General features: G+C 47.6%; 2 protein-coding genes across 2 annotated transcripts; both read right to left on the bottom strand.

Annotated features, from left to right (window-relative positions):
* Positions 1-275: 275 nt before the first annotated feature.
* LOC120703049 (RING-H2 finger protein ATL46-like) lies at positions 276-2,320 on the bottom strand. Its single transcript, XM_039987058.1, has one exon. The coding sequence runs from the start codon at positions 1,871-1,873 to the stop codon at positions 569-571; it is 1,305 nt and encodes a 434-aa protein (XP_039842992.1). The 5' UTR covers positions 1,874-2,320; the 3' UTR covers positions 276-568.
* Positions 2,321-6,103: 3,783 nt separating this feature from the next.
* LOC120703048 (DCN1-like protein 2) lies at positions 6,104-10,810 on the bottom strand. The gene is made up of 11 exons (XM_039987056.1): positions 10,707-10,810; positions 10,383-10,444; positions 9,366-9,499; positions 9,090-9,148; positions 8,269-8,292; positions 7,769-7,851; positions 7,603-7,667; positions 7,345-7,394; positions 7,091-7,192; positions 6,937-6,996; positions 6,104-6,562 (listed from the first exon to the last, which is right to left on the bottom strand). Exons 1-11 carry the CDS (start codon positions 10,707-10,709, stop codon positions 6,452-6,454), a joined length of 753 nt encoding a protein of 250 aa, XP_039842990.1. The 5' UTR covers positions 10,710-10,810; the 3' UTR covers positions 6,104-6,451.
* Between the last annotated feature and the right edge of the window lie 378 nt (positions 10,811-11,188).

The raw sequence follows: 11,188 nt of genomic DNA, 5'->3' as shown, positions 1-11,188 counted from the left end.
GTACCATATAAGGCAAAAAAACATTTTAAGGGAAAACAAGGTGAATACAGAAGCTTGGTTTCAGTGGTCGAAACATATTTTAGTGGCAGTACATATTTACCAAGGGAAAATAACAGATTTGCCAGTTGCATCCAAGTATGAAGACGTTGAACTGGAAAGCCAGAGATAAGCCAAATCCTTCTATTAGTGCATTAAAAGTCAATGATGGCATTTAACACTAGCTCATAATAGCAATATATGTCTTCCCATGTATTCCGGTCAACGAATGTCAAGACTGGAGAAGGTACAGGTCAATGTCAATTATACTCTGATCAGTACATAAGAAATTGCAGAGACATAAATTGTAGACCAGCACATCAGACAAACACAAAATATAAGGCAGACCAGAATAACAGGATTCTAAATCATCACAATCTACATGGTGCAACATACTATGCTGGCATGACTACCAAAAGTTAAGACCCCAATGAGATTGACACTCCAATCAAAATGACTACAGGTGAAGAATCAAGTGAGCAACACTAATAAAAAGAAACATTAGCTACTATCAAAGTACACTAGTACAGAGTCATATGTTTGATGTATCCGCGGCACCTCCTCTCTTCATCCATGGAAGGCTCCCAGCATCCGAACATTCATCCGAACCAGCAGGTAGCTTGCCCTTCAGATTAGACCATTGCCAAATCTTCGACACGGAGAAACTTTCCCCTTTGTTCCTCGCGCAGATCTTCTTCCCCTCCATAATATCAGCATTGATCGAACTTAGACCAGCAGGTCTTCCCCTCATTGCACCACCAGCGCCGTTCCTAACCCGGCCAGGTTGGAGAGCTACCCGGAGCTCAGAAGTACCAAGAACATACTGATAGGTGCCCATGGAGAAGCATCTCCTTCCATCGAGGCTGCTGCTGCTGCTCTCCCCTTGATCCCTACTCAACACACTGGGGTTGGCATTGGCATTGCCACCTTGCACGGCACCCTGTGTTCCGACATTCTTGAACTTCCCCAGCTTCACGGGGAACACCCTCTTCTCAGCTGCTGGCGTCTGCGCCAACCCTGAAGCCTTCTGCCCAGGCAATCCAATTCCAAACCCGTCGTCGCAATCCTCTGACAGCCTCCCTTCCTCCAGCCTCTCCTCGAAATCGAACATGGGGTCGTCGTCGCCCATGAACCCCGGGGCGAAGAGCACCCCGCGGCAGAGTGGGCAGGTGGAGTTGGAGAGCAGCCACGTGTCGATGCAGTTGAGGTGGAAGGCGTGCCCGCACAGCGGCAGCAGGCGGAGCCGGTCCTCGGCGTCGAACTCGCACAGGCACACCGCGCAGTCGAACGGCTCCTTGTCGCCGTCGCCGCCGCCGCCCACGACGATCTCCCGGTAGGCGAAGACGGGCAGCGCGTCGATGAAGGCCTGGTCCAGGCCGGAGTCGTGGAGGTGGAACAGCTGCTGCAGCTGTCGCTGCAGCGCCGCGTCCGCCCCGCCGGCGTCCCCCCGCGCCGCCGCCGCCGACGAAGACGCGGGGCCCCCTCGGCCGCCGCGGCGGTGCTGCTTCTTCATGAGGACGCGCACGAGGAGGTGGAGCAGGCCGGAGATGAAGAACACCACGGCGAGAATCACGATGATGAAGAGCACCGCGGGGCTAATCTTCCCTCCGCCCCCGCCCCCGCCTCCCCCTCCCCCTCCCCCTCCGCCACCCGCGCCCTGCGCCTGCTGCGCCACCGGCGGCGGCAGCTGCTGCAACGGCAGCGGCGGGGGCGGGGGCGGGGGCGGGGCGGCGAGGCCACCGTACAGGAGCGCGTCCCTGACGACGCCGGCGCCATGGAGGCGGCGCGGGGCGGAGGATCCGGGCGAGGACGAGTACGCCGCCGCGGCTTCAGCCATGCCTGCTAGGAGCTCGGAGCGCGAGGCCGCTCTCGCATCTCATCGGATCCCGCGGGCCAGAGATGCGATCTCCGAGGGGAAGGGAGGAAAACCCAGCGATCCCGCCCCGCGTCTGGACGAGATGAGGAGGTCGCACCTAAAAGCGGCGGCCCGGGAAGGCGACGCGGCGCTAGGGGCCAAGCGGCCTGAAACCCTCGGGACGGGAGCTCTCGGCTGGAGGCGAAGCAGCGGAGGGGGAGAGGACGCGGGGGTAAGGAATCGGGTGGAGGGTTCGTTCGGCCGCGGTCGCGAGTGGCGAGCGGAGCCGGGTGGGGAGCGCGGAGTGGTGGGAGCGCACGAGCTGGGGCGGCGAAAGCGGCGGCAGCCGGAAGGAATGGTGCGGTGGCGGCTCGGTGGCTTTTGGGTGTGGGCGGGCGCGTCGCTTTCGGCCGCCGAGGGCTCCGGCTCGAGCGTTCGCAGGGCCGCGCGTGCTCGCTCGGGGGGACGCGGGGCGCGAGGTCAGGCCGCCAGAGCGAGGCTACTAGCAGTGGAGCACGGGCCCGGGTGAGTGACCGGCCGGGCTGCCGCGAACCGCGACGGCTGGGCTGCCATGGGGGTTTTTGACCTTTGGAGTTTGGAGGGCCGGTTAACTCTGGCGAGATTAGGGTTAGGGTTTGTACGAAGTGGCTATTTTAGTGAGCTATGAGGATATTTTAGCATCGTTACGAACTCAGGGTTAGGTTCCCATCTCCTTGGTTTTAGAGGGATGCCAATGGAGTGCTCTGGCGGCCTAGCAAAATATATGGTAGCGGGTGCGAGGGCGAATGTCAAGGTGTCGGAGATAGGAAGAGCATGGCGAAGTGCGAGGTAATCGTACCGAACATGCAGTGGCGGCGGCTTGGCTTACAACGGCGAGTATGACAACAACAGGAGTTGCCAAAGATAGAAATTAGGAGATAGAAATTAGGAGATGCTTGTTAGAGCGGGAGGAGGTGTCGGGAGAAAGAAGACGAAGAAAGAATACGACGAAAAGTATATCCAGGTATAGAGGTGTATACATTAAACGCTTCCCGAATGCCGTTGCCAGGTGTCAAGTTATCTCAGTATTTTAAAATTTAAGTATTTTACAAATAACGAAGTCATCTACACAACTTTTCCAAATATAGAAAACTGAGTTGATTACAGAGAAGATACGAGTGGTTACTCATGGTCGTAGCTGCGCATGCTGTTTTACAAATATACAAGTTTGAGACATAAAATTAGCTTCTCCTCTTGCAGTCATTATATTTGCAAGGGTTTAAAATTCTAGTAGCTCTTCCTGGAGCTTAATTTGATGATGGCGCATGGGATTTTAGGCTGTCCGCGCTCACCATACTCTTAATTTATCATCTAAAAAGAATATTCTATTCTGGTCATCGAGATTCTTTCCTCCATCCCTATTTCTTCCACACTCGTCATACTCTATATCATAGTCATCTACATTTACTACTCAAATTTATTACTACTCAAATTTATTCTAACAACTCCTTCTACAGACACTACGAGTAGGACCCATCCTAACCTTATCTCCACCTATCCACACACTCTCTCTCTCCCCACGCTGTTTATCTCTGCCCTCTCCTTTTCCTCTCCCCTGCTTCTCCTCCGTCGCCTCCCTCTCCGACCTCCATCCTCACCCTCATCCTCCTGTCCTCGCCATCCGCGGCCTCCTCGCCTTCGCGGCCACGGCGGGCCGAAGCGGCAGAGGCGGCGGCGCCCTCAATGGGGTGGAGCGGCGGCGGCGGCGGCAGCAGCAGCACGTTGGCTGGAGGCAGAGGCTCTCCACGGGGTGCAGTGGCGGCTCTCCAAGACGTGCGGCGGCGACCCGTGGCGTGCGGCGGTGAGGCTCCTGGAGGTTGGGGAAGGGCCGATTCGACCAAGTAGAGCTCGGCCGAGCCCAAGGAGGTGCGGCGGAGCAGGCTCATCGCCAAGCCGAGCTCGAGCAACAGCTCCGGCGGCCGGGGGAGGAGCGGCTGGGGGAGGTCCGGCAGCCGGGCGCACACGTGGGCGGGCAGGCCCTGCACGACGTCTGCTGCCCCTGGGAATAGCAGATGGGTGGAGTTAGACGATGATAGCAGATGGCTATGGAGGACCCGGTGCAGACATTTTTGCTATAAACCGATCCTGGTGGATGGTGTAGCGGATCATTTACAGGATCCGGTGCAGACAGCCTTAGAGGAGACAAGTCTAGATGTTTTGCAGTGGCAAAGCACTGTTTGAGCATTAGGCCATTTCCAATCCATAGTATTTATAGGTGGTGTCTAAAAAAAGAGAGATTAAGAAACTACTCGTAGACACTACCTTTCCAATACATAGTTTTTATGATAAATAAAGAAAATAAAACACATCTACTCATTTTCTTCTCTCTCATTGCCTTGTCCAATCACTCTTCTCCGTTTCTTGGTTCTTGTGTAGACATGGTATCTTGCATGAGAAACCATCACTCTATTCACTTCAATCAGTCAACAGTGTTTTCTCTCACACCAAACCAGCAGCTACCAGCCAGCCAGCAGTGCTTTTCTCTCACAACAAATCAGCACCAGCCACCAGTCACAGCCAGCCGAACAGAGTGCATATCTATCTTTTTTCTCATTAACTCACTTGTTATGTCATCAAATTGCTTATGTGACATTCTCATTGATGCTATGAAAACCATCCTAGTAGTAGCAGGAGGGTTGGGACTGGTCTTGTGAAAACGGATTGACTGGCTCGGCCACAGACCGCGGTCCACTGTGCTGCAGGAAGACGTAACTTGAACCAACCAAATCGAAGCAGCAGCCCATGCGGCCATGCCTTTCAAAAAGCCTGTTTTTACTAAAAGTCTAGGCTGGTCGGCTTGTCTTGTCTTAGCTTGTTTTGGTTTATTTCCTCTCACAGAATAATATTCATTCTACCATCCCTACATTATTTATGCGGTCAGCCGAACACGCCCTAAATCGAGGGGCTGGGCCTTTTCCACTGTACATCAACACATAGAAAGCAGACCTGAATTTCACCGGTAATTCCTGAAAGGCTGAAAGCGTATCCATAGCTATGGGTTGGTACTTGGTAATGGGCAGCCGGTAGGAGTAGGCCACGGCTGTATTTTGACCGAAACCGTCACTTCAAGCTCAACTGATGTTCTTCATGTATGCTTTTCACGAATTGTACATACAGCGCCATCTAACAAACTGACCGAATTCATGAATGCAGGTAAGCAAGATAAAACGCAGGTCGGCGGCAGGTCGGCAGTTGCTTTGCAACGAAAAGGTGCGTGTCCTTCGAATCTCACCGACCAGTGGTGGCACGGACAAGGCCAGGCCGGCCAAGCCAAGCCCGTCCATGGGCCACGCCATGTGACGCCCAGTTAAAACGAATCGCAACCATGCAAAGCGCCACCGGGCGGCTGGGTTCGCACGCATACGCCAAAGCACTCGGCAAGGACGAGACGGGCAGTTCCGCGAGATCCCATCGAGACCAGAGAATACACAGGACAGGATGCCCAATGCTGAGCTTACGGTTGACGTAAGTTTCGAAACTTACAGTCGAACTGACCAACATAGTGGACCCCACCTCTACTGATTTATCGCTTCACCCTCCCGACCACCACGCTCTCTTTGTTCCTCTTTTCCTTCCCCTCCTCTCTTCTTTTTTCTTTCTTCCCCAGATCCGGATCCGAATCCTGGGGGGCGACCTTCGGGAGCGGCGCCTGCGGAGCGAAGCCGCGGCGGAGCGAGGCGGCGGCGGATCGAGACGGGAGCGGCGCCGGCGGAGCGAGGCGGCGGCGGATCGAGACGGCTGTGGAGCGAGGCGGCGGGAGCTCCCACCCGCGACGCTAGGGTGGCGGCGCGGCTAGGCAGAGGCAGAATCGGGTCAGAACGGCAGCAAGCCAGCCTCGGGACGGAGCGATGGGGCGGTGGCGGGCCCGCGGCGGAGCTCCCCAAGTTTGAGTTTTTTTTTGTCGCAAAATTTTTTTGAAAATTTTTTCCACTGCAAATTTTTTTTCTCTGGAAGGTTCCCTGTTTCTTAATTTTTTTTTCAAAAAATTTTCTGCTCTCCAATTTTTTTCTTTGATTTTCCATCTTAAATTTTTCTCGTCAAAATTTTCTGTCTTTTTTTTCTCAAATTTTTTTTTGAAAAAATTTCTTGAAATCAGAAAACGACAAAAAACTTGCTAAAATAGGAAAAAAACGAACAGTCGGAAAATCGACCGTACGGAGCTCCTCCGTACGGTTGACCGTAAAATAGCCACACCCGACAGGATGAGGGATGGTAGAAATATAGCAGTAAGTGACAGTGATACATCCGAAACAACTCATACGTTAACCAGAGTCCCAAACTCCCCATTGCATTTTGGATGAGTTCACGATGGCAGGCTCGGGACCACCACTTCCCAGGCTAGGTTGCGTTTTCTCCGCGTTTATCAGCAAATTTCAGTCATGCAATGATAGGCCAACAGTTTGGCGAGTGGATTGAGCAGGAGTGCCAACATCGGGTCCTGGGCATCGTATACACCGAGATGAATTGTGTTTGTACAGCCCAACCATTGTTCGGTGAGGAACGAGGCCTCCCCGTTGCAGTTCACTTTTTGCGCTGAACCAACCCATTCTCAGTCAGGTATTCCACAAATTCATCTATGAGGTAGGGCCAAGCACCTTCGTCGTCATAGTTGGATAGCTGTGGATCAATCGACTGCAATAAAACAAAAATTAATAATTTGCAAGGATAAAAAGCAAGAAAATCATGGACACTCCCTTGAACTTCAAAGGAGATATAATGATGCGGAACAAGACTTCAGGTTGCTCTGAGCGATTTATTAGTTGCTCAAAGCTTAGCTTGACTATTTAAGACATCAGAAATGCAAATTGGCAAACTACATAGCAACTAAAGTCAAGGACATCAGCTAACCACCTGAATTGTATGGATTACTTCTCAATCAAGTTTATCTGCTAAACTGTGGCATCACAACTATCTAAATGCACTATAATTGCATTCACACTGGGCATCTATGATAAACACAAGCCACAACAGATAAATGTAAAGGGAGGCAAAATGGACTTCAGTACCTTTACAAATTCCAGCAGTTGTGCCCACGTGTCTCTAGATATGGCTTTATTGTGCCTGACCTGAAATTTGAAGAGTCCAAGATGAGGAACAGTAATGCTGAATGCCATTATCTTTGAGAATGAAATTAGTGGAACTGCCTGACTTCAGTTATACCTGTAAAAACTGGCACCAATGATCCAGAAGAGGCCAGTTCCTGTCAGCAAATAGCAACTGCCACATCCCAATAGCAGTCTCCAGTGAAAGAGACTTTTGACCCTGTCAAATAAGGGAATATATTACATAAAGCTTCATAGAAAATATCAGTATATGTAATACTGTTTTATGAATGATGAAAAATTTGCCAATGACCAACAGATACAAATAGCCACTGTAAAAGCAGGAAGAAATATTCTGCAGTTAAAGCTAACCTTTTCTCTTGCCCAAGTGAACGCGAAGTTGTATATCTCACGGAACTTATCTGAGTGAGAAATGTGTAAACACACCAGTTGGATATGGAAATGAAAAGGAAATCATTTCACTCCACAAGCCAATTCTAAAGAAAAGGAAACACTTTTGCCATGAATGCAGACTTTCTATACATTGCAGAATAATCTGAACTACGAGGCCACATCTAACTCCAACAAGTAAAACATTATCAAGTTTTGCTTTTAGAAAAGGAAACTCACTGTCATCTTTTAGTTCAGCTCGTAATGATGGTAACTTTGCACGAAATTTCTCAATTGAATCTACCCTGCAAATAACAATTAGACTTACTAAAAGAATCATATGAATGATTAATTTAGGATATGGATCCACTTCATATTGGATGTTGCAATTGCAAACAGCACTTACCCAATAGACTGCAGTCCACCAATGAATTCCTGGCGAGTAAATTCACACATTGTGGCGGCTTTCATGTGCCATGATATGACAAGCTGTTAACAGCACACAGGACCATATGACTAAAAGCAATAATGATCCAAAGGTGGCAGTGTCGAATTAAATAGACAGAATAAGCATTAAAAAACTCAACCAGGGAGAAAACATATTCACAGATAGACCAGTCCATGCGACCATTTTATAGATATTCACAAGACCTGCCAGCACCCAGGCTTGAACCTGGATGGGCAGTGTCTCAACTGGAGGATTTATCAACCAAGCGATCACACGGTTTCCACAGATAGAATAAGCATATCATTGTCAACTTATTTTTATGTGCAAACACTACATCCAACATAAGTGAAACCAACTCTAATAGACCAGTTCATGCTACTATAGCTGCCACAGAACTAATTCGCAATCAAACTTGGTAAAAACATAACATGTCAGTTCAGAAGAAGCTAAGCACATACCATGACAATATCCTGAGGATCCACCTGTGAAATAAAGATGAAATACATTCGTCAGAAATATATAGAAAGTTGGTTTGAATAATAGAAATGTACGGATACTATACAGAAGGCATATTTTACAAGCCCTTTCCCTGAGACAGAATATATGGCAACCCATATAACAGCAATTTGTGTTTTTAAAACCCTCATGAGATATAGATAGTAGTAAATGGCAGTCCCAAACTAAAAAATCACAAATCTATAACCCAATCAAGATCATTTGCCAGAGATAAGCACAAAGAGACGACCCAATAAGCCAACATATACAAACTATAAAAGCCAGTCTAATCTAAATTTGATAAAATCTTAGCCCTAGTACCAAAGAAAACAATACTATGCCAGAAAGATCTATTTCTTCCACATCATTCAAATAAATTACAACAATTGAAACAAAAATCAAGACCTTGTCAGATGCATAAATGTATACTAAATTGCTAAATAAGTAGTCCCCCCTCCATACGATTGTGTATACATAATTATGAACATGGTGCCTCAATAACTTGTGTATAAATACATAACAAAAGTATGTAGATTGGCCACAAGAAATTGGTGTTGTTGAATCAATCATGGGTATAGTTTCATAATAGTATTTTGTTTTTAAATTCTGAAAACATTTATTATAACAATTAAAGGTTAAAATGCTACCTCAGAGACCACATCAATGTCCCAATTTTCCTTTCTATTTGCAACAAAATAGAGTAAGCACAACATACACGTACGGGCAAAAATCAAGTGAGTAAATAGTGAACGTATATTTACAGATGACAATAGCTACTCCTTACCTGCAGATCATTGCAAAGTTGAGATACTCCCTCCACCATGATCATATCAGCATCAGGTTCTGGAACAAAACCAAAATACATCATGAGATCCTATTTTTTTTAAAAAAAATAACAGGTAAGAGAACCTTCCTCAAAGAAACAAAAAAAAGGTTAATGTATTTGTCATGGACCTTATAGTATTGCATCCTACACAACAGTGTGGGAACATGGAAATGTATAAGTACGTTACTAAGGGAATTAAATTTAAAGCTTATCTAAGGCCATGGAAATTGATACCTTTGTATCTATTGAAAATGTCTTCAAGATGCCGAGTATTGACTGCAGAAATCTGAGGTTGGCTATAGAAGAAGTCGAAAGCACCTTCCAAGTGCCAATCACTAGCTTTCAGTGCCTGAAGGGCAACCTTCTCACTGCATCAGGTGATGAAAATTGCTTACTAAAATGGTGATAAATGAACTCCTAATTCCATTTGTCGAATACATCATTACACATTTTTAATTCTGAAACAATGTTTTAAATAACTAGAGTCATTGGACCCCCATGTAACATTCCTGATCAATAGGTCTTATGCACCAAAATTGAGGTTTTCTATAAATGCCAGCATCAAAATTCATCTAGTCAACTAGATCTATAAACTGTAAGCAACCACAATAATTGATGTTATAGTGCCAAATGCCAAAATAAATAAACATCTGTTAAAAACAAGACGGCAAGACACCAAATACATTTGAAATTTGCATTCCAAAGCTAGTACGATTTCTATGCAAGTATATGCACTGTCGCCTACACGGCCGTTTACATGGTGTGGAAATGCTACTCGATGAGTAGCCGTGTAGGCCAATTAGCTGTGCAAAACCGTTTCAACCGTTTAAATGGCCGTGTATACCGACTTTTGCTAAACGATGGGTGACCGACCATTCACCGTTTAACGTTTAGGCTAACATTGAGTATATGCCTACGAGAGATGATACAAAATGCGGAAATGCATACTTGCATAGACAGCTGTAGTACTAGATGCGAGTTGGATGGCCCAGAACAGCTACCAATTTTTTTTTTAACATATATACACCAAAGGACTAAATTGCATCTTAGACCAGAAAATGAGCATCATGCATGGATCGGCAGCAAATTTATTGCAATTTGAACATTATGCACAATCTCATTTAAGATTTAGACCAACGCATTGACCACTGAACCACCTAATATGGATGCTACCTTGCCAATGACCACAATAATTCGATACCCTAGGGTCCACCGATAAAATCAAATTCAACAGCAATTAAACAACCGCACCTGGCGCCGGTTATGGTCATGAACTGCTGCACCTTGTCGCGGTTTCCTCTCCCCAGCTTATACTGCACAGCGCGCGCACATAGCACCGAATCAGCAATATTATCTTTTGAAAAAAAAAGGGGTCAGATTCCGGGAGTTCACACATCTGACTAGAGGAGTTAACCCCGCAAATCGGAACCGTGAAGAGATAGGAAAACATCGGCGGCGGCGATTCCCGCACAGGCCGATTCAGATACCGAAAAATCGCACAAAAAAAACTGGGGAGGAGATCGGGGTGAATAGCACGAGCGGAACAGGGGGAGGCGGTACAGACCAGAGACTCACCATCTTGGATCGGAGCGCGGGGAGGATGCCCGGGGAGGGCCGGGGAGGGGAAGGGGCGGCGCTAGGGGTGGGGTTTCGCGGAGAAGCTCTCGAGCTGTTTGGCCTCTAGCGCTCTCTCGCCGGCTCGCCCCTCTCCTTTTTATTTCTCTCTCTCTCTCTCTCTCTGGATGAATGCGAGTGCTGACTCTAATCCAGCGTGGCGTGTGTACGCAGACGAAGACCCGGCCTGAGCCGAGAAGCGGAATGACTGAAATGCCCTCCTGGCGAGGACGAGCCCTTGTCGATTCTCGCACATTTCGGATGCACCGTTTTGGCCTCGTTTACTAAAAAAATTGGCCAAAAATATCACATCAAATATTTAGATATATGTACTACATCTCTTCCAAAAAGTAGGTCATTTTGATCTTTTTATATTCATAAAATTTACTATGCATTTAGATATAACATATATTTAGGTAAATAACAAAATATATGAATTTAGA

The sequence above is a fragment of the Panicum virgatum genome, chromosome 4K, assembly GCF_016808335.1.
Source record: "Panicum virgatum strain AP13 chromosome 4K, P.virgatum_v5, whole genome shotgun sequence".
Lineage (NCBI taxonomy): Eukaryota > Viridiplantae > Streptophyta > Magnoliopsida > Poales > Poaceae > Panicum > Panicum virgatum.
Note: the sequence above shows the minus strand (reverse complement) of the source record. Positions and strands in the feature narration are given on the sequence as shown.

Excerpts from the sequence above, each read along its gene's own strand:
- LOC120703048 (XM_039987056.1), bottom strand. Across the intron at positions 7,193-7,344 it reads TCACTTGGGCAAGAGAAAAG|GGTCAAAAGTCTCTTTCACT; the intron begins GTTAGCTTTAAC and ends CTTATTTGACAG. Across the intron at positions 6,997-7,090 it reads ATTGGTGCCAGTTTTTACAG|GTCAGGCACAATAAAGCCAT; the intron begins GTATAACTGAAG and ends TTCAAATTTCAG.
- LOC120703049 (XM_039987058.1), bottom strand. The coding sequence starts at position 1,873 with ATGGCTGAAGCCGCGGCGGCGTACTCGTCCTCGCCCGGATCCTCCGCC.